This window comes from Panthera tigris, chromosome F2 (assembly GCF_018350195.1).
Source record: "Panthera tigris isolate Pti1 chromosome F2, P.tigris_Pti1_mat1.1, whole genome shotgun sequence".
Taxonomy (NCBI): domain Eukaryota; kingdom Metazoa; phylum Chordata; class Mammalia; order Carnivora; family Felidae; genus Panthera; species Panthera tigris.
In genome coordinates, this window is record NC_056676.1 from 20504821 (window position 1) to 20528848 (window position 24028).

The 24028-nt window shown below is 41.3% G+C and overlaps 1 protein-coding gene across 9 annotated transcripts in view; it reads right to left on the reverse strand.

The window, feature by feature from the left end:
• The window catches only part of NCOA2 (nuclear receptor coactivator 2), a 288968-nt gene that overhangs the window by 54611 nt on the left and 210329 nt on the right, over positions 1–24028 (reverse strand). For 8 of the 9 annotated variants that reach the window (XM_042973476.1, XM_042973482.1, XM_042973475.1 and 5 more), the window contains 3 exons: positions 7711–7814; positions 3619–3796; positions 555–743 (listed from right to left, as the gene is read on the reverse strand). In XM_042973476.1, coding sequence (XP_042829410.1) covers positions 555–743; positions 3619–3796; positions 7711–7814 — 471 coding nt within the window. The remainder of the gene's footprint in view (positions 1–554; positions 744–3618; positions 3797–7710; positions 7815–24028) is intronic. The other variant, XM_042973483.1, reaches the window with a different exon arrangement.

Below are 24028 nucleotides of genomic sequence, written 5' to 3' on the forward strand. Positions count from 1 at the left end.
CGTCTCTAGCCTCTCTCAAGTATCATTCTATCACATACACCATATCCTGGACCCTGCATCCACGGATAAACTAGATGGAATCCATTAACCCCTGGAAAGTGTATGAAACAAGTTGTTTGTACTTATGCCTTTTTCTAGGGCTGTGGCTCACAGTAGACATTCAGAAGAGCTTAGGATCCCTGGGAGGTTTAACCACTAAGAGAGCTTCTCTAGTTAGGCAGCTGCTAGTCACATGTGGCTACGTAATCGTAAACTTAATAAAGTAGAAAAGTCGGTTCCCCATTTGCATTATTGAAACACCAAATGCTCAACAGCCACAAGCAGCTAGTAGGGGCTGCCCTGGACAGCCATCACCGCGGAACATTCTATTGGACAGTGCTGTTTTACAGACATAAAAATTGAATTCGTCACAAAAATTAAGTAGGTGAAAAGGATAAAGAAACCACGGCTAAATTTTTCTTTGTGTGGCCACTAGTTTTAGATAATGAAGAGTGAAAGAAGTAGCACAGGAATAAATACACAGATACATACGAAATATCCTGATTTTGCCCTACCTTCTCCTTCTTCTTTGATGGACTTTGGTTGAGAGACGGCAAAGCACTGCATAGTTTCATATTTCTGATGTGCTTCCTGGTTGTCGTGACCTTCCTCTTCCGAATCAGGCAAAGGTTTTACCAGCATCCGGCAATTAAAGGTATGGCTGTTCCGCCTAGGAGGCTCGCCAGACCAGGATCCCCCGTTCACTGAGTGAGGCGAGAGCAAGCCGAGAATTACCGAGGAACTAACATCAGACTCACCGCTGCCGAATTATCAAAATGATGCTACTGTTTTAACAACCTGGGAACACTCTTGGGATTTTCAAAATAACTTTTACACTTCTTACCCTTCACCCTGACTCCTTCCTTTCAAGCGCAGGTGTTGGTTATTTATTACTAGCATACAGTTCTTTCTTTTTGTGTTTCCCTTGCTTTGGTTTCTTGGAAATTTAGTTCCACCTACTTGTATTCTAGTGTTAGATATGTTACCCCCTGCTCAAAAATCTGTAGCTGGCACCAACTGCAGCATGCATTAAGTTCTTTAAAAGGATTTGGACCTTACAAGGATAAAAGTTCTTTTAAAAGGTCAGGAAAAGGAAAGCCACTCAAACTGATAAATCAAATCTCAGTAACCAGCCGCACCGTATCCATCTAAGCAGATCTCCCACGTGGGGCAGCACAAGCCTCCCCCACGGTCCTCCATACTCGGTCCTGTGTGGACACCTTTGCTCCTGCGACCTTCTCTAAAGTGTTCAGCTGCCTCTATTTCTCCCTCCCAAATGTAGCCTGCTCTGAGGCCAAGATCCCTATACTGCCTCCTTTCGCAGATCTTTTCTTTTATAGAATTTTACAGAAAAAAAAATTTTTTTTAAAGTTTATTTATTTTGAGAGAGAGAGAAAGAGCGAGCAGCAGTGGGGGAGGGCAGAGAGAGACAGAATCCCAAGCAGGCTCGGCACTGTCAGCGCAGAGCCCGATAACGGGCTCGAACCCATAGACTGTGAAACCAAGAGTTGGACGCTCAACTGACTGAGCCACGCAGGCACCCCGAATTTTATAGAACTTTTAGTGTATATTTTGTAACTTGACTGTTGAATGACTCTATTGTAGCTTTTTTTTTTTTTTCGTTTCATGTACATTTCCTCAATTAGACTGAAAACTCCTTGCAGATGCTGTGCTAATGTCATTTATTTATCAAATGAAAGACTACTTCACATGTCTTCTGCTTTGGTGTCCACACTCAGAAATGTGTGTATTACATCAGGAGAGAGGTAATGACAGAGGAAAGACTACTTTTGGGGAAATGCACTAGTGAATCAAGAGAAACAAAAGAATGACTGATTTTGAGGATTAATGCTTCTGGATCGCTGGATCCACTTTCTCATTCTACAGAGGAGAAAACTGATGAGAAAGATGCTCAACGACTAGAAGAGCTGGAATCTTTTCTTTATTCTTCCTTATGCTGTATCTAAAAAATATGATGGCCAGTAGGACAATGAAAGGGGGGGATCACAAAAAGGGCCAGTGAGAAGATCAGCAAACATACCCTCAAAACTCACTAGCTGGAAAACACTTAAAAGGACATCTAGGTGTGCTGGCGAATGCAAGGCTAAACCCATAGCCGCTGGGCTGTGAAGGAATGAACAAGAAAACACACTCTAGAAAGAAAAAAGGAAATTTCAAGTTAACTGCAAGAAGCTGTTCTAGAATTATAGAAGGAGTCACAGCCAGCTTTATGCGCCTCGGCAGACGTGGGGGATCTGTGTCACCGTCAGTGTTCTGCAAGCTCACCCACGAAACGGAGACTTACACAGAGAAATCAAAGAAGAAAGAAAAAAGAGTTCTTATTACCTCAGGTTAATAAGGAATCTTAAAATATAAAAAGAGTACAATGTGAAGTAAGGAAAAGAGCTCTTCAGACAAGTGGATTAATAATACCAAATTAATAACATAGGTCCTTTGAGGAAGTCATAAAATTACTGAAGAGATTTGAAAATATTAGTTACTTGGAATGAGAAATCCTATTTTCTTGTTCACTTACTAGAGAATATAATTAAAGAATCTCACACGAGTATTCCTATGTTTTGTGCTACTGTTGCAGTCACTTTGAACAAAGGGTTATCGTAACCAAGGAAAAGAGAGCCATAATGGAATTTAAAAGGGCCTTCTTCTATTTACTGTGGTTAACAGTAAGACCAGCTAATAGAAACAATTTGGAGAAAAAAAAAAAAAGAACAGAAATACTTGCTAACTCAGGACCTGACCTTATTCTGTCCTGAAATATGCACTTCCTTTTATCTGTGAAGATGTTCTTAGCATCATCAGTCTAAGTGAGAATATTAAAAAAGAACCACTCAGTAAGTGGGAACGGCGATGCCCCGGAGCAGCGGCTAAGGTGGGTCCATGCTGTGAACCGCCCATGTTCCGACGTGGCCCTCAACATTCTCGGACGCTCCCGGACAGCATCTTCCAGATGAGGTGGAGTCAGGGATGTGAAACGGGGTAAGGAGGCAGTTTCTGAGGGGGACACCTGCACAGCCACCGGAGCGTCTGGGAAATGAAAGGGCCCATTTAGGGCTCCCAGGCTGATAGCATTTGAACCTCTATATGCCACTTGTTCCTTAACATTTTATTTTTAGAGTACCGTACGCACCCACACGCGTACTCCCTTCACAAGACGGACTCAGGGTTTTGTTTCTGTGAAGTCAAATTCTCAAACTTCTCATGACCTTCTGCTTCTTAATCATGTGGAAAAAGCACAAAGCAGGGTCGGCTGGCACTGGATAGAGAGGGAGGCGATGTGGCACCCTCTTAAAAAACCACAACACAAACCCCATGAAAACAGTTGCCACAGGAGTACTTTCCATCTGAATTCTCTTCATGTGCTTTAAAATTGAGGATCAAGACAATCATTTGTTCAAGATCACGATCTGCAGATGCCCTTTTCTCCATGACTTTTAAGTTTAAACACTTAATCTAAGCATCTCTAAAAGTACCCAGTTACTGACGTAATACAGTGCTACTTTACCCTCCAACCAAGACCACGTGTGTATGGGGCGGGGGACCCGGCAGACCATCATTTACCTATAGACTTTGGCAGCAGGTTTTTGACAAATTCAGTGTGGTCCCCAACATGCAGGATGCTATATACACTTTTGTTCATCAGCTCCTCTTGGTTATACCTTAGGTACTGTGTCACATTTTCTGAAACAAATACAACGTTGCCTTCCAGATTCACCACAAAGAAGAACCCATCAAGGGCCTGAGGGAAAAGGCAAATTGTGTTAGACATGATACAACAGAAAATCATATGCAGTTGTTAAGAAGGGCTGATCCCATTAAGGGAAATGTATAATTCACATATAGATAGAGAAGAGATTTCTCTCTTGCCCCTCTCTTAGTTTTTAGGAACAATTAGCACATTTTCTCTTGGTGAAATTATTCCATCTTAGTAAGTGGGAGAGACCCTAGATCAGGGTTTCTTACCGCACACTAAATGACCAACATTACTCTGTTATTTTATCAGAAGATAATAATTACTGCCAAGTAAGTACAGGCATTTATCTATATTTTCAAAATTATATTGGTGGACTCCACACGGCCCCGACAACAACATTTATGTTACCAACCCAAAACAAAGTAATTATGTTGTACGGTTTCTCATGTAATACAATGGGAGGAAGGGGTCATTGCTAATTTCCCCTCAGTTTAAAGAGAAAAAAAATTAAACAGACCCCGATTTGATTGCCTTTAAAGCTGCCAGGGTTTAAATGGAAAGAATTGCAGATGATCTCAAAAGCCAATCCTCTATGGTTTGGGGAAAGGGTCTGGGAAGTGTCTCTCTGATATGGCAATGGGGACCACAGGTGGAGATGTGGCCAGCACTGTCCCAAGACTGGAAGGGGACTTGACGTTTGGATTTTGACAGCGAGAACTGGAAAGTGAACTAACTGTGCCCTTTTCTACTACTTGTTCTCCAGGCCATCGAGATGCAGGTCCCCAGTCACCCAGATAACATTAGTGCTTTCCCATAACGTGTGCTTGGCCTCACTCCTTGCTGTTGTCATGCCAATCTAGATTAGGGAAGGACAGAAAGGCTCTAGGATCATTTCAGGAAATGAACATAATAAGAATAACTACTGAGCATGTTCACTGTGCCTTAAACACATTATGTCATCTTAATATTTACAACTCTGGAAGGAATGTCTTCTCCAATTTACAGAGGAAGAAACTGAGATTCAAAGAGGTTAAGTGGCTTGTGTAAGCTCTTGAAACTCGCCAGTGGCAGAGCTGGAAAACTGGAATCCAGGTGGACCCGACTCTACAGCTCATGCTCGTGATTACTAAGTGGCAGAGTATTCTATTTTGATATCTACCCCAGTCTTTTCCTACCATGTTCACCTCAGTGAGGCAAAAGTTGAGAGTTCAGGGAGTTTTTCTTAGTGACTCCTCCTTTCCATTTCTGATCCTTGCTTGTCAGATCCTGTTTTATGGATTAGGTGAACGATCAGGACTAGAGAAGGCTTGATATTGATCAGGCGTACCTCGAAACAGGGTCAGCTGGTTTACCCAGTTTATGTCAGTTTCTCCGTGCTATGTGTTTGTGTTTACGACTGTTTTTAACATGAATGTTACATGTGTATATTGATAGAACAATGTGTATGGATGGGGCATGAAGTATTTACTTTTATCCTAGTTTGCTTTCTCCTTATTATTTAACAGGTTCCTATTTTGTGAGCTTTTTGGGAATATATTCCATCTTTAATTCTATTTTCTTCACAAAACTAAGTGCTCTCTCAAATTAGAAATGACCATAAGGCACCAGTGAAAAGCTTTTTTTTTTTTTTTTTAAATATAACACCATTCGGTTTTAAGTTTTTCTTAAATATTCTGTCAGGTTTTACCAATTGTATAACTAATTTTGCAGGGCAAAGCAAGACTGTATGGAGATGGCCTCCATAACAGGCTGGCACCAACCCCTAAAAAACCTCGTGTGAGTATGTGTATGCAGGTGTACGTCTGGGAAGGGTGAAAGGAAGCAAGTCAGCTGTTTAGTTATGTGCCACGTATCCTTTTAAACTAACTGCTTCGGATATACATTCACAGGGATTTTCATAATTATATTACTTACAGTTCACTTTTGAAAGTGCAAACAGCTTCTCATATGTTTTGTACCATGATAAAAAGACTGATTTGTAGCATAGTATAACTGAAAGATGAAAGTGTTTCATCTCATGAGACTGTGTTTTTTTTTAAAAGCACACTATGATATGCTCTGATGAAAAAAGCTGACATTTGGTTTTGTTGCCTAGCAACCACTATGCTATGATGTAAGCATGAGTGTGCATCTATGCCTAGGAACAGCTCAACGGGAACAAGTTTTCCCTGTTCAAATTATTCCATGTAAACAGGGAAAAACACTTAAATTCAAACTTTAAGTCACTAGATTCAGGCATTAGCTCTCTAACATATTCAGCACTAAGGTCCTGCTGCTATACAAGTACTCAAATGAGTACAATGAATTCGCTGAAGACTACTTTAAAACAGCAAAAACGTTGGTTGGATTTTACGAGAGAAGGCCTACTGATACCCAGCCATCGGATGTCTATAATCAATGACCGTGCGCTCAGAGGGCTTTGCATCACAGCCTTGGGGTTACTCCAAACATTTCGCTTTTGGAGCTTCAAAAATCTTCCCAGAAGTGCTTACCCTATTTTAACCTTCTCCCATGCAAGGAATAAACACAGATATATGAGAATTTCCTAATAATATAATAATCTAATAATTCAGATTATGATTTTCAAACCAATTTTGTTTATAATTCAAAAAATGTTCCCGGGAACATATCTACTTTCATCTAATTCTAAATAATCCACCCTGTCAGAGGTGTCTTATCTGTTTCTAAGAACCAAGCAGGAAGTAGCACTCTCTGGCCTTCCTTGTTGACTCTGGAAAATCAGGTTAAGTGTATTCATGCTTTTTCCCTGAAAATTGTAGTTGGATACTGTCAAGCCAGCGATTCAAGAGAAATAAGCAAGGGGCCACACGAGGTCATTTAAAGCCTTTTGGCTAGCAGGCCCAGCTCCAGGAATTCCGTCATTTCTAAATACCAGGACTGGGTCAGATGGTCTTTACTTTTTTTCAAAAGTCCCCCCGCCCCCCACCCCCCGCACTTCCACCTGTGAGATAAATTTTCACAGAGTTAGATTTTCTAAAACAAAAACAAAAACCCACAATCACAAGTGCCAGCTAAAATAAAGGAGGGCAACGACTGGTTACCTTCGTTTTAAAAACCCTAATTTCTCACATACGTACGGCTGCTGCTGCGAGTCACTGCTCCCACAGTGACAACGCTGCCAGGCTCCCGGCCGTGCAGTACTTTTCAGTCTCCTCCTATCGCCAGCAGAGTAAATTATCCTGAGAACTGACATAATTTATGTCTCCGGGCTCCTCTGCTTCTTGTTATACATTCGCTGACATTTTTTTTCCCTCATCTCACCATAGCCCACATCTTGAATTTTAATTTTGGAATAGGTACAGCAAAGCACTCGGTGTTTAATACTGTGCTAGTTCATAAAATAGGAGAGCCGGACTCTACAAATTCTAGACAGTATTCTGGTCGTAAAACTCCCGAAAGTTAATCAGCAACAGGGAGTTAAGACCAACCACTACGTTTGTGATGCTTATCTTAATAGTTCTGCCTTTACTTCAGTTCTCACCTTTAGGAGAGGAGCTGGTGTGAAGCAGCATAAAGAAAAAGCGGAAGCCTCTACTGGGTCCTCAAATTTTAACCTGCACATATAGGCACGTGTATACGGCATAATATAAAGCCTAAAAATTGGGGGAACATTTCAAACGGAAACTCTAGCGCAGAAGTTAATGGGACTTGTGGACATGGTTTTCCAAAATGAATGCTCAACTGGCAGTGAAAGTCTGTCCGTTTGTACTCGAATCCAGTTCGTTTAATTCTCTATTATCGCCCTGAAATGTATACGTGCTGAAATGAGGAGCTAGATAAACACGTGTTAGCAAGCTCAACAGGTCAGCGGTACCCCAACCTCAAGACTGAAAATTAAGCGTAGATTGTCCTTACATTACATTCGCCCGAAAATTAAACATAATAATGTGAAGATCCACAACAGCACAAAGTACGGAACGAAAATGAGGGCGTGCTACCTCAAGCATCATGGGCCCCAGCGCATCCTTGTCGATGACGCCCTGCCCTGTTGATGACACGTCTGACTTCTGTACTTCATCTATGTTGGCAGCTGCTGCTTTCTCTGCAACAAACAGAAGCGTGAATTCAATGGCACTGCTTTTTCAAGGACAGAATGACACAGAAACATTTTTATTGTAATGATTTTTTAAATCTCTAGTGGAATCAGACGTGGCTATAGAAGAGTTAGAGTCCATCCCCACTGCCACTGAATGGGGGAAACTGCTGGAAACAGGAAGCAGAACATTAACTTTTCACCTCCAGAACCTGTGGCTCAGATCCCCTCTCAGGCAGTGGCTAAAATGAGTTTAGTGGTCTCAGGCTAGTCCCCGACGAGCCTTTTTTTTTTCCTAGATGACAAAACCGCCAAACACTATGGCACAATTAGTCTCTGCTCAGGGGACTCTGCAAACTAGGATAACGGAAGGCCTGCTGTTCAGAATTCGGTAGCACATTCGGAGACACATCTCCACGTGTTTGAAGGAACTAACAGGAGTCCTAGCTTGCTACCGCTGCCCCCAAGTGACACGCTGTAACAAGTGCCTCGTGGGCTCTCCTCCTGCTCCACCTCCCATCACATTCACAGTTAAAGTGGCCTGAAGGCTGGCGGTCCCTGTCTGGTCGAAGGCGCTGAACGACTTCAGGCAGAGACCAGAGGCACCCTATCAAGCCCCTAGAGTTCAGGGGCCGCCCTTTTAGGACAGGAGGCACCACATATGCTCCGGCTTACAATGTACCAGGCAGCGTTCAGGCCTGGAGGGCCTGGCGAAATGCCCCTCATGGATAATTCTCAGAGAATAAATAGATGTCCAGTCATCAATACTTATGCAAACTAGTTATTTCAAGAACGCCAAAAAAAGTTTAAAACATAACAGATACGTATCGTCAACTTGCTAGGAAACAACACAAAAACAATGTGCCAATTATTTGCACCTGAATAAATTATATCCTTGTTTACACTGAATGTTATCATTGTAATTAAATGCAAATAAAGAAAACCGTAAATCCGTTTAGTACTTAGAATCAACCTGCTCTCATGACCTTGATAAATTTTGCGGCTGCTGCGGCGGCCTCTTCTTTTTTTTTTTTTGAAAAAAGTTTTTACACGGTATTCTAAAAATCTGGAAATCTGAATTTGTACCTGAGAACCTAGAAAATAATTGGGAATCGCAGGTCCTCCAAATCTTGCCACTCCCAGGACGGAGCACTCCCACGTGTATATTTATCAGGGGAGAAGGGAAGGTGACCGCTGTAGTTCAAGTGTAAGTTCAACTCCCAACTTTTCAAGGCCTTAGTACGTGCCTTCCATGCATCATGGACTGTGACAGGGGTAAATGGAATGTCATGTAAAACACACTGTAAAAACTATAAAGTAGTGGGGCGCCTGGGTGGCTCAGTCGGTTAAGCGTCTGACTTCGGCTCAGGTCATGGTCTCACGGTTCCTGAGTTTGAGCCCCGCGTCGCGCTCTGTGCTGACAGCTCAGGGCCTGGAGCCCGCTTCGGATTCTGTCTCCCTCTCTCTCTGCCCCTCCCCCACTTGTGAGTGCGCGTGCGTGCTCTCTCTCAAAAATAAACATTAAAAAAATTAAAAACTATAAAGTAGTTTACAAATAGAACTTACTACTAGCATACTTGTATTAGTTCTTCCTTACTGAATGCCAAATTTAGTAACTTCTTTGCAGAGCTTATCATATGCGGACTGTATCTGCGTTTTCAATTACTATACTCCTGGATCACCTCCTAAGATCTAAATAGATCTTATCTGGTAGCCTTTCTAGGTCAATATTGTGAGGATCTGTCAGTCTTCATTTTGGTCGTTTCTTTGCTGCCATCCCCAGCTCTTGATTGTTAGGCACCTTACCCCCTTGCTTTATCTGCAGACTCGGTCTCAGCCCAACTCCTCAGCCTCAACTGGGACAGGACGTACCTCAGGCTCTCCAGACAGTTATTGCAGACGACCCTCCCCCACCATCCCCATTTGCCTAGAGTCTTTTTCATTGCCAAACATACTCCAAGTAAACGCATACTGGGGCACGTAATTTTCTTTTTTCTTTGCTACTTCACTCTGTAAGGCTACAGATTTCTCTACAGTTTCCACTCATTTTGCTACCCACCAGTCCAGGAATAGGACTGACCCCATCACCTGCTGCTTCATCTAATTTAGCAGCCGGTACTGTGGAGGTCCCGGCAGGCTTCGGGCCTAAGGATCCTGAGTTTCACTAATACTAAATTTTAAAACTCATAAAATAGATATTATATATTTACGTGGTCCTACTGCATCCTAATTCATTTTTTGTCTTTGGTGTTGTGGCAGCGTGAAGCGATGTGCTAACATCCCGCAGAAAGAGTAATTTGCACCCTTTGCTCTAATCTCCTCACTGTTGACAGGAGCATCGTGCTCCCATCAGTAACCTCTTTCAGTAGCAGTGGTGATTCTCAAATCGGAATGGTGGACATGAGAAGACAACCTCCCCAGAGAGGATCTACCAGAATTTGCAGACTGAAAAAGCTTTCTTTGAATGACATTCTGATGTATCTTCCTAGGAAGGTATCTTGTCCTCCCCACTTCCTGCAGTGAGAATCACAGTCCAGGAAATAAACAGCATGCTACCCCACCAGAAGATAGATTTTATGAAGGCGGCACTGTATCTGTATCCTTAATGGGCACTGTCCCTATTTCAGAGCAGGTTTTCACTAAATATTTGGTGGCTAACAAGACTAGATCCACCTTGGGCACTTACTCCCAGAAACGTAGGAGGCAACGGGGGCATGGGTGGGTGGGTGAGATGGGGGTGGAAAAAGGAATAGATTTTCCCCTTTAGGTCTAAGGGCCCTCCAGGGTGCAGAGTGAGGAATGGAACAGGTAGGCAGGGTCAGAAATATGGGAGAAAGGGTTTCCTGAGGAGATAAATCATCTTGCTTTGCCTTACTCAATAAGTTTTAAGGCATCTAATGTTGTCTCAGGTCCCCATTTCTCTTATCCTTCCACTGTTAAAACTGGTGGTTTTATCCTTTTCAAAGAATGGATTGATTAATTCAGATTACTCTTGGGGGAAAGTGACTCATAAAGCACAAGCTACTAATCACAAGGGCAACTCCGTACCTACTGCTGACCGCCAGAAACCAGCAGGCGATTTGTCGTATGCGATTCTGAGAGCACAATAGTAAGAAACTGTTGTTTGCTGGGGGTCTATAATAATGCTGTTTGTGGGGCAAAATAAATAGAAAATAAGAGTGTCTGTGACAATCCATTTCCAAGCCTTTTAAAGACCATCAATATACCTTGTGAGATATTTACATTTTGAGGATCTGATCATCGTTCTGAAGACCCAAGTTTTCCTAAATTCATCCATTAATATTTTGTAGAGTTTAAAGAACAATTTAAAAGTAATCATCCTGAAAAATTATTTGTAATACTAAGACATGTCATTTTTTTCTCTTTATAATATCCAACTGCTCAGTCTTTCAAAGGAGAAAAGCAGCCAACAGGAAGTCACGGAGAGTGAGTGGCCATCATGAGGAAGTCACCAGTAACACCGGGATCTATTCAGCAGTCTCTTCGTCTCTGTGTCTCAGTGTCTCGCTCTGCCTGTGGTGCAAGTGGAGTGAATAATCCTTGTCAGCTGAGAGATTAAATCTAGCTGGGAGGGCAAAACAGTTACAATCGAACTAAATGAGAGCAATTTAGGGATAATTGCAAGGAACTAACTTTAAGTTCAAAGAAGAGATAAGGATCGTTGGACACAGACGAAAATATTTCATGTACGTTGTAACTGAGTTGGACCCGGCAGGATAAGCAAGTGGATGGCAGACAAGAGCCTGACACGGAAGCCGGTGGGACGGACACGTGGCATCTGGCCCTGAGGAAGTCTCCACTGTGCCTCTGGAAACCAACGCTAAGGAACACTGGCAAAAAGTCCATGTAAGCTGGAACCCTAGGAATTCCCAACTAAAAATGAAAACAGCACATTAGGGGGCGCCTGGGTGGCTCAGCCGGTTGAGTGTCTGACTTGGGTCAGGTCATTATCTCACAGTTGGTGAGTTCGAGCCCCGCGTCGGGCTCCAGCTCGGAGCCTGGAGCCTGCTTCGGATTCTGTGTTTCCCCTCTTTCTACCCCTTCCCCGCTCATGCTTTGTCTCTCTGTCTCTCAAAGATGAATAAACATTAAAAAAAAAAATTAAAAAAAAAAAGAAAACAGTGCATTTTTCACAAGATCAACTTGAAATTGTATTAGGGGATCAAGTGTTTTGAAAGAAAACTCTAAATGAGAGTATTGATTATGTGCAAGAGAACTTTTAAAATGTTGCAATATTTACACAATATTCATGTAACTAACAGAACGGGAAATTTTCACTATTCGCAGACTAAATATATGAGACGAAGGGTCAAGAAGTTAGGGCTTTCCACTCCCGTCCTCACTACATGTTTGTATGTATGCATTTCAACTAATTTGTCATCTAGTATTCAATTCTGTATTGAATTTGTGCTTTGATAATTTCTCAGTATTAAAGAGAATAAAATCAGTAATATGAAATGATACAAAACACACAGAAGTATGGCTTTACTAATGTAACTGAAATCTAAATTAAAATGGCCACGAATTTGTTTTTGGGTACTTTTCATGAAGTAATTACTACTTCTGTTCAATGTTCAGCTGAGCCTTGAAATTAAATAGGAGGAAGAAAAGGGCTCCAGTGAGAGATACGTTATTATGATAACCGGACATATACTGGTATCTTGATGGAGCCTTTCAGTAATGAGTATGCTATTTTTATGTGCCAGATATAAATAAGCCCAAATCCTTAGATATATTTATACTTCTGTAAGTACAGCATTACTATACTAAAATACACTACTTAATATTTTTAAATTAGGCAGTTTTCTCAGTGATCACAAATTGTATTTACTTTTCTGTATTTTGCATCCATTAACCATAAAAATATATTCTGTTACAAAAATATCCTTCCGTAAACGCAAGAGTAGAAAGATGTGTTGAGAGTAGACAGAGTTTCATATGGTCAAAACCTTATGAAATCCATTATAGATGGAACTCTTAAATTGGAAAAAGAGATGATCAAATTTAGTTTTCTGAGCCTATGAAAAGATTTCTCCTTCATGCCTTGACTGCTATTTCTTCTTGCTACACTTAAACCATTATTCTTTTTAGATAAAAAATATGACCTAAGAGAGTAACAATGAAAATAATAATTCCATCCCTTTCTTCCTCACTCTCCCAAAAGATCAAAATATCATAAAACAGCTATGATCTTTTTAATAACACAGTTTTACAAATGCAAAACCCAAGGATGCCTCTGTAATCTTTCCCCGAGTGTCCCTGCCCTCCTGGGTGGTTGCTCTCAGTGCAATCCCGTCCGGTTCCTTCCTCCATTTGCCTGCACTCCAGAAATCCAATACCAATTAATTAGATTTCCAGTTTCAAAGCAAAGAACAAAACCCTATCTCTTCAGGGACTGTGTTAAGATGAGTCATACCACAAACTGGGGGAAAATCATTAATATTATATTCCATATGCTTTTCTTTACAAGTAATTATTGTTCATGTTTTCTCTTAGAACAAAAGGAAAAGCGAATAGGGAAGCATTTGATCTCTAGAAACGTAAGTGATTTTAAAATACAGGTATTTTTTGAAGCAGCTGGATTAAATTGCTCCTTATCACTGGCATCTACCAGGCATAGATTTGAAAGTAAAATTTAAGTTTCTGGTGAGAACAGCAACAAATCAGAAGCTGTGATCTTAGCAAAAAAAAAAAAGAAAAAAGAAAAGAAAAAAGAAAAGAAAAAAATGTATTTATCTTAAAAAAACTATAGTTAGCTATTTTCAAATTATGGGTTTTTTTTTTATTTTGTTTTGTTTTTTAAAGATCTTTACATGTTCTTTTAAGACATCCCTTATTGATTTTGGTAACTTACTCAATCTTGTAATGTTAGGAGTCTGATCTATTTGTTTATTAGGCAACTGAACTGAGAACATACATACATACATTCAAAGGTTCTTTCCACAAACCATTACCAGAACAGAGTCCTATTTCCTCTCAGGGATGGTGGTCATGGCTCAAGGGACAGCCACCTAATTGCTCTAACTCCGGCACTGATGACTTAGAACCCTAAACACTGTTTAACGTCTGCCCATTAGGGGGACGGGGCGACGCAGCTGTTATGAAAGATAACGGGAAGAACTTACTTCTTCATCTTTTAAAATATCATCTGAAGAGACTGGGGAAAACTTGTGGAAATTAGTCTATGTTTAAAAAGGCAGAATCCAAACAAACATCAATGATTCATTCCGTAAAAATACATCAGATGAAAGATAATCCACAGGATCTTTACACATCTATAGAGAACTTTTAGCGCTGCCCATGTTTGGATGCCCCTGACATGTGAAGCCAAGGAGGAGTTTAAAAGTTATTTGTACGTTTGGTCAAATATGAGGGTAGTTGCTTTTATCGAAGCAGTGCTACTTAAAGTATTAGAATCTTTGACTAAAATGGAACCTGATACTTTATGCAGGCTTTATAATTAGTTCCACTGCTTCCAAATGAGTAAAATCACTCACCCAGAAACTATCAATTTTTCAGTAGATTGACGTCAAACACAAGTCTAATCACCTCCACAACAAACTGTAAGACTCTAGTGGGAATAGATCCACAATTCTCGTCTTTTCTTGCATTTAGGGGCTGGCTGACTTCAGGTGAAGTGACTGTCAAACCTGGCAGTAGTGAGACAGTCGAGGAGCGATGTCACGGAGACAACGACAGGCGATTTCTGGCCGAGCACCACAGATTAAATATTACAGGAAAAGTTATGTAGCATCTCAAAGGTTCTAGAAGGTAAAACCAGAGAATTATGCATCTGCACCAACTAAAATTAGAAAAGCTGCCATATGGCTCTGTGAAGCCAGCAGCACATTCTTATTCATTAGGAAGCATTCTGCTAACATAAAAACACAAGGCCCTTCCTGTGCTCTCCAAATGTGTTTATCTTTTCAACATTAATGCACTATATATCATCAAGCTGGTGAGACCTCCTGCCGTGCATATTAAAACCGCGCAGCTGCACGTTCTTTAGCAGTGGGAGGAACCTAAGCCCCAAGTTGCCTCCCTCCTTCCACACTGAGCTTCTTGTTAACATATCATGGTCTCCCTTCGGCAAGAAGAAACAGCAAATGAACCAATCTCAAGGCTATCTCCACCGGGCAGACCCCCCGGCCCCCAGCCTCCGCGCTCTGCTTCAGAGAAAGCAACATGTTTGGTTTTGGTTTTCATCCACAGTAAGGCACGACTACTTAAACACACCCGACAACCATGCCCCAAGTTTGAAACGTAAAGGCCCTACTTTTAAAATTAATGTACCGCGCTTATTGAGAGAGAACACAGTAACCAGAATAGATTCTAGGTATTAACTGGCTAAAAATGTTTTTGTCTTAAGAACTCTATCGTTGAAGCTGCTATCGCCAATATATAATTTTATTTAGTTCCCCACTTCATATATTACGTATCAACGCGTTGTTAGGTAAAACAGGCCGTGGATAGCCTTTCATAGTAAGCTATGTGAGTATGTAACAATTTGTCTAAAATCTCTTTTACATAATCTAAATACGCCTGTGCTGTGGGACCTTATATTCACAGGTCACAGAAGGTGAAACAAAATCAGACACACAGGGAACCGCACAGTGAAAGAAGCCTGTGTACAACCATGGAAACACGGCCTCAGAAATACTGCAAGTTCATTAACGGGAAGGCAACAAGTACACGTCACTAAGTTATTATGTGAGCATTCATTCATCCCCCAGTGCGACTGCGGTAGGTCTCCACTCGAATTTTCTTCTGCCGCGGGGCCCTGTGAGATGAAGGCACAATAAAATCTGGAAACTGCTTATTCAGGGTTCATTCTAACTCACTAGGCTCTGCTGGCTAAGGTTTTAGAAGTCATCCGAATAAGGAAACGGAGGAATCATAATTTGTTCAGAGGCCGAACAGTGAGACTGAGGCCAGATGAAGGCAGGGAAACAAAAAAAATCAATGGGTGTGAAAGAAATGAGAAGTGAGGTAAAGTTCTAATTCAGCACTAAGAATACGTAAAGGCAGCATTCTCAAAAGACCAAACTACACAAACGTTTCATTTCTTTTCACATACATACGTTAACGCAAACAAGGCCAACAAAATTACATTATAGGAGCACTTAATAAAGTTTCTGATAAAATATGGAAATGACAGAAAAAGCTGTCTCTAAAACTCTTTAGGACGTTGGTCTAGGAAGTGCAGATATTTTATCTCCCAAATCATTCTGTTTATTGGCACAGCGAGCACCACCTCCCAATATTCCTTATACTCCAGCAATATTTATCATACATCTCCCCAAATGCATCATACTGTTTCCAGATTTTAAGCATTTTCTCAGACTGTTCCATTTGTACAGATGCCCTTCCAACAGTTCTCTTTTAAGACCCCATCACTGTTCCAGAAGCTCATTACAATCAAGCCAGGTACCTTCCTCTGTGTTTCTGCAACGCCCTGTGTCTACTCCCATAGCAGTCTACACTCATCCTAGTGTTTCAAAATGTTTGATTTGTTTGCATATCTTTCCCTTTCACTACATTCTTGGCCCCTTGGCTATCAGAAAGATATTCTTGGGGCGCCTGGGTGGCTCAGTTGGTTGAGAGTCCAACTTCGGCTCAGGTCATGATCTCATGGTTTGTGGGTTCGAGCCCCACGTTGGGCTCTGTGCTGACAGCTTGAGGCGTGGAGCCTGCTTCAGATTCTGTGTCTCCCTCTCTCTGCTGCTCCCTGTTTGTGCTCTCTCTCTCAAAAATAAATAAACATTAAGAAAAAAAGATATTCTTATTCACTGCCAGGCATATAGTGGGTGCTCAATAACATTGGGTTAATATTGAAGAGTTCCAAAGCTGTAGCTGAAATTCAGTATAGCCAGGATCTAAAAATCACCAATGCCTCTTTAGAGGGATCTGTCTGAAGAGCCTTACTGTGTACTTAACATAATGGAGATTTATTTTAAGACTCTGATTTTGGGACTCAATGTATCAGGTAGAAAAGGGATGAGAAAAAAGGTCAGAGCCCATGTGCTAAGGGCATCAAGATAATTCCTATGGTGGTCAGGCCAATTGGGAAACCATTTGGTGGTGGTTGTGGAAGTCATCAAGGCTCTTTCTGAAGATGAAAGAAAACAAAAACAGACCCACTTTATTAATCCAGATTATCACTAGGAAAGTTATAACTTGCTTCATAAAAAAATAGTAGTCTGGGCATCACGGGAGTTTTAATCAGACTCTAGGATATCCCCAGCCACTCTTAGCGTTGAAGAAAATAGACCCACCCAGGTAGAGTCCTACAAATCTCCTACCTGCCTGGGTGTTTCCTCAGGTTTCTTGTTCTTTCTACACACTGGGCAGGGAGAAGCCTTGGCCTCTAAGGGTAAGGTCACCGCCTAGGCCAGGAAACCCATCTAGAAAGAGGAAGAGCTAAAATTCCTGGAGAGGCCTGCAAGGTTCTTTTCTTAATCAACTTGGTTCACCCCATGGCTAACGTAAAGCTTATTACCACCAGAATGACATCCGATAAAAGCACAGGGAAGAAAGGGAAGAGCAGCGGGGGTGAGGAAGGGAAGGAGGGCTGGTTCCTCTATTTCCCACTGTCCCTTGGTGCTGACCCTGCCATGAATCCCTACTTCCCTCTGACTGCTCACAGGACTTCAATCTCAAGCCTCTGCTTCACCTCAGTGATGGATGTTCGGTGACTCAAAACCCTCCCAGAACCTGACCTTCATTTGTCCCTGGGGGGCATTCTTCCACATCTAGTGTCCTTTGTGCTCCCCACTTCCCTCACGGACATGCACCTTGCTATCCGGCTCATGTTATGTTCTGCTTGTCAGACCTGCTGGTGCTTCTCTTCTTATGCTTTTCTTCCAGCTGGGTATTTGCTCCCTCCAGTTCTCCGCAGACGCAGGACCCGATGCCTATGCCTGCTAAACAGACTGCGACAGCTACTTGTATGGCTGTTCTTCCCCTTTCCCCCGACCGTGATTCTAACAGTACCACAGGGAGGCCACGATTCCCTCTTTCATTCTGCCTACGAGCATCTCTCCCCAGGCCCCTCGCTGGCAGGGTCGGCTTCGGCAATTACGGGAGGGCCTCATGAGCGTGCTTTTTAAAAAGCAGGTGTTCCCAATTTCAAGCACCTAATGCAAGAAGCTGATAATAGAACACAGAATCATCCAATTTAGAGACCTAAAACATTAAATTATGCTAAATCATATCATCATAGTAGAGAAAGCAAAGCACTGATAACAATGTAAGAACTCCGTGTAAATATGTGTTGTGCTGTGGCTCTGGCCAACCGCAGAAGCAGGAGGAAACAGAGCTGAGGGGAGGGACCAGGCCATCAGGATTCCCGAGAACTAGAAGGTAAATGCAGGGTCCCCGGCAAGAGCGCTCCGTGGACAGGGACCAGACAGGCCCAGCGCAGCCAGTGTCCACTCCCAGGGTCACGAGGCACGTGAAGGCCCAACTCTAGAGGCGGGCTCCAGAAGATCTCACCCTCCATGACCACCAGAATCACCTGTGGGCGAAAATCTCTGGTAGCTAAAGATGAGGTGCCTTCGGCATCAACTCGCCAGGTTAATTACTAAGACGTAAACATGAGGTAGTTCCTATGTGAATGTTTAGGGAGGAAAAGAAGGGACTATCTCTGGTCTAGTCTCCAGCATTTCAGGCATTCTGAACAATCACTACAGGCAAAGTCTACCATTTCCTGTGAACCTGTAACCATCACCACTGGTTGTTGGTTGTTTCAATAATCCTTCTCTGTATGTTTGCTTATGCTCTTCCTGGTTCAAAAGGGTGGTTTTTGCTTTAAGTTGTTGTTCCCCATCCCCCCTTTTCTTTTTTTAACCTATTAGTAACCACATATGGAAGTGAGGCTGGCTACCCAACAGTTTAAAAAAAATACACACAACATAAATACAAAACCTAATAAAATTTTATATGTTTATTCCAGAGAAAGCCAGCTTGGGAAAGTAACCAGGTTTATTCCCCAGGGCTTTAGGTAGGAAGGAAGGAGAAAAGAGAAAAGCGGACAATCATGGGTCTAAGAAGAACTTCACTGTCAGAAGGTCTATGTTCTCTAAACTGGAACTTTTGTGGGAAGAACTACACGAAGTATCATTCTTAGGCCACACAGAAACAGAAGATTAATCTATTATATTCAAATGCTTGAAACAGTTTTGATTTGAACTCACAGTTTTACATATAAAACTGTGAGTATCCCCATCCTCTGGGAACTCACATTGGTCCTGGTCTTGTGAACTTGGGCTATATACCAAGGCAGTGCAATGAGCAGGGCTGACCATGTAGAATAAGGTGCAGGGAGGGGCACAGCTGTTATGAGTGATTCATGTTCTGTGCTAAGGTCACCACGGCCCTCTTACAGGCAAGAGCTGTCACCTTGGGATGGCACCTAAAACTGTCCCGACCAAATGTCAAGTAGAGCCTGGTAAAATAAAGGGTCTGACTTGTTTTGAAGGCCAAATATATGCAGCTTCAGAATTTTTTAAAGTAAGGTTTGCCTATACAACCGAGAAACCTGATCTGTATTCGTACATTTTCAACACACGTACCCAAATTGTCTGGTTGCAGTGAATGATCACTGTATTTAGAGTAAGAGATTAGGTGAAAAGAAAAAAAAAGACTGGGAGACATTTGGGAAATAATTCCAAAGTAGATCTTCCTAATTTCTAAAATATGAAGTTTCGTTATCACCATCAGAGTATCCTAAGTTCAAAAAACATTCTAGAGAAAGAGTTCCCGTTAAATATCCATCCAATACTGTGTTTCATAATGACGATAATAGATTTAAATACATCTTTAACATGACCCTTTCAATACCCTATGGCATGAAAATTCTCCAGTTTAAGCAGGAGTGGCAATGAATCATCAACCAACCTTCCACAACTATTTAAAGCAGTAGGCAATTAAAAAGAAAACAGGGGTCAGCTTCACTCAGACACTGACATGCCTCGCTGGGCAGTAGAAACCGACAGGAGAGCCTGTACATTTCAAAGCCCAGAAAAAGTATGGACTAGAATCGGTCACAATTTGCATGAAGAAGTTAAAGTGAAATTAAGAAAGGCTGACATTTACAAAGACCCCTAAACTTGGGTGTCCTAACGACCTTTTCTACAAAGGAATCCTCTCCTTTATGTATGGTCCTATGATTCTCCAGCAAATTTTGTGAGTTAAGGGGAAAAATATGATATCTCCATAGCAATTCCATAATTCTCTTGGATTTTGTATCATACAGCGCTCTCAGATACAAAGACTTTTTAAGGAGTCAAATCCACTTGCAAGAAATTATTTAAAGTATGACAGTTTTGCTCTCCCATAAAAGTTAAAAAGTTTAAGCCACAACTGAAAGACTTACAAATGAGTGCTGTGGCTATCTGATGGATAAATCAAAAAGAAAAATCCTTACGGGGTTAATTTTGATCCTCCACATAGGCCATGAAATATATAAAAATTAACTACCTAATTATGTATTAAAAAAAAGACATAATAATAATTAAGTTACTTCCTATCAAATTAACTGGTTTAAATTAATTTAAGATTATAGCTTTGTTTTACATATATTGGCCAAGAGATAAGTTTCCCCATCGTTCTACAACCCTTCAAATAATGAAATAAAATCTTAAAATGTATTCTTCCCCTTTTCAATTTTAATGATCACTCCTAAGCTTCCAAATGCTAGATGATTCAGCATGATGCTGTCATCAAGACTTCAGAGAAGTTCTACCCAGTGGCATTCTGAAACGGGTTTAGCTCGAACACAGATGCCTGGGTTGAATTCCAGAGACCTGCTTTGGGAAATCCTGCCTGCCAGGGGATGGCTCATAGGTGAGGCCGATAAAGTGGCTGAAGATGTCAGATATGACACCTGGGCAGGTCCGGTTTTGAGAGCCGGAGCAAGAGTAGGCATAGCTATTCCTCTGTAGACGTAAAATCTGGGCTAGAAGATGATGCTGTACTCACGCCATCTGGAACTTAGCTGTCTCTCAAGCATACGGTCTTAGGTTTGCTTCTTCAAGATGTACTGTTTGTTATTTTTTATTGTATCAATGGACAGTGGGCTTCCCAGATACTAGAATGGTGGCAGCTGTTAGCTCAGTATTGCCAAGGAAAATATTTGGCTGCATATAGGGTTTCCCGAGAGCAAGTTAGTACATGACCTCAATCTTTTCCAAGCTTATCATAATGCTGGAAGGCTGTGCTGATTCAGCAAAGCAATCTATAATCGCTTGCAAAATGCCCCTGCCTCACAGGGATGTTATGAAGCTTAATAAGATAATGCATATGAAGCACTCTGAGCCCCACAGAAGGAAGGCGCTAAGTAATAATACTCTGCATTTATAATTACAAGCAGTCTCACAAAGAACCCAATAAACTTGTCCACAAATTACAAGTAAAGACTACTTTAAATAATTTAACATAAATAATTGTGTAACAAAGGAAATGTGAAATCACTCATGTTTAAAAAGCGGAATGGACGTACTTCACAAGGCTAAGTCAAAATGAAAAAAATAGAGCTAGACACGTTTCTACTAAAAGAAAATTACATTGTGATAAAACAGAAATTGAATCAGAAACTTGTAAGAGTATGTTTTACTGAAGTCATCTTCAGACGTGGCTATTAATGAATTAAATTTAGTATCATTTCTACGGTTTTCTGCCAATAGACTTAATTTTTAAAAATCAAAGTCAGTGTTAATCGTAATAAATTTCTTCAGTTATGAACGGTAATGCTGAAAACATAAATTTTAACTCTCATTGGGACCAAACACGAGTATTTTACCAATGTAAATTTCTTTCTTTTTAAAATATTAAAATCACGCTGCTCTCCACCCCACCCCCATAGCGTTGGTCTCCTGGCTGGCAAACACCTGTTTCCTGTTCCTCTGGACAAGCCCAGGCAGAAGAACACAATGCACGAAAGTCCACTTTAATGACGGTGTCTCCAAAAGAGCAGGCCAGGCTGAGCTGGCATCACTGGATTCTCCGGTGCCACTATCTTTACTGAATAGTGACTGGGACTTTTTAGGTACCTGGTGTCATTTCCTACAGGCAATCTTCCAGAAATCTCAGAGGATCCAATTTTTTTACTCTCTGTTCCTCCATAACACTGCCATAGCATCACTTCCTACATCATACAGAAATCATGTGATTTGATCTGGACCCCCTCAGACTGTTGAGGCCTTTAGCCGGAAGTTGTATTTTTCATTTTTGCGTCGCCATTCTCCACCACAACTGCTGACCCACGTAGACACCCACTAAGAGGGAGCTGAACTGACTGCCCACTCTGGAGAAAGCAACGGAAGGAGTCTTGCCAGTGGTCTCGGTAGGTTGTATAGGATCAACTCCAAGTATACAGATGGAAAAAGCGATTTCACTTTCTGATTTTTATTTGTAATTTTTTTTTTCAGAAAGGTAGTATTTTATGTTTGTAAAGAAAACATAAATCCAATATTAGATGGTGAGGACGCACAGATGAAAAAGACAGGCCTTGCCCTCCTGTGAGTTTAAGGCATACTTCGATGGTTAAGTCAAGTCCCGAAATGGAGTTAGCCCATTTTCTTTGTAAAGTGTTGTGGATTTATGCAATAAAAGAAAAACGAAATTTATAAATTTGTAAGTCTTCGAAGGTTTTTTATTTATTTAGCTGGAAGACTCAGCTTCTTTGGAGAGCTAAGTTCAGGAAACAGCATTGATCCAGATGCTGAATGAAGAGAGACTCTAATTATCTAAGATTTCACTAAGAATGCTTTCATCAGAGGCTGAACATGGCAAGAGCTGATTACTTAACTCAAAATAAACTTCCATCAACACACCAGGAACAATGCATACACCTCAGGATGTTAACGGGGCCTAATTAGTTCTCTGAAGTGTAGCAGCTCAAAAGAATTTTGGAAAATAAAAGCGTGAAGGTTAATGATCTTTTGTATTATCCTCTTAAGATAAACCCAATTGCCAAGGAAATTAGACTTATAGGTCTCAAAAATTCAGGCTGAGAGCAAATTCTACAGGCATAAAAATAATTTGTCAATTTTTCAAAGTTAAACCATTGGTGAACTTAAAACAGAAAAACTAAAAAGGTGCCTATAAGACGGGCCACGTATGTGTTCCTCCTAACAAAAGAATGAGTCAGGAGTGGAGCTAAAACACAAGTGTCGATCTTTTCTTTCACTTAATATGAAAATCAGGAGCTCAATTTTATTTATTTTTTTAGTGTTTATTTATTTCAAGAGAGAGACAGAGAGAGAGACAGAGTGCTAGTGGGGGAGGTGCAGAGAGCGAGGAAGACACAGAATCCGAAGCAGGCTCCAGGCTGTCAGCACAGAGCCTAATGTGGGGCTCAAACTCATGAACGGTGAGATCATGACCTGAGCCAAAGTAGGACACCCAACCAACCGAGCCACCCAGGTGCCCTAGGAGCTCAATTTTAAAATCTCAGTTCCAAAGGAGGAAGATTCATACAGTGCACGGACAGAACCTACGGGGCTCCTCATATTAGTATATAGAAAGAGAAGCAATATAGGGGTAATGTCACAATCAACTTCTTATAAGGAAAGTTAAAGAAAGTTGGGAGAAGGTGAATATTCAAAGCGACTATTTTAGGGGCCCTTGGGTAGCTCAGTCAGTTGAGTATCTGACTCTTGATTTCAGCTCAGGTCATGATTCCAGGGTTGTGGGATAGAGCCCCAATGTTGGGGTCCGTGCTGAGCATGGAGCATGCTTGATATTCTCTCATTCTCTCTCTCTCTCTTTCTCCCCCTTTGTGTTCTCTCTCTCAAATCAAATCAAATCAAATCAAACCAAAACAAACAAACAAAAAAACCCCAAAGTGACTATTTTATGAAGGAGAAAAACTGGGGAGGGGTAAGATGTTTCTGAAAGTCAAGGTTTACTTTGGGAGGATATCTGGGTAAGACAGCTAAGGTGTGGACCTAACAGAAAAACTGAAGAAACACAGTAGCTGTGACTTTGCACAAGAATATTTAATACTGCAGGTCTTTATAGCTTTGGACATTGGATCTATAATCTTTGAGGTTCATGATGACCATCTCCCCTTCCCCCAAGGGTCACTTGGGACAAAGTTAAATTGTTTTGTTAATTCGTGTGTGTTTAAACATGAAAATAGTTTTGTTGTGTTCTATAGGCAAAGGACGAGCAGTACGTACATTCTTAAATTCTGAGTA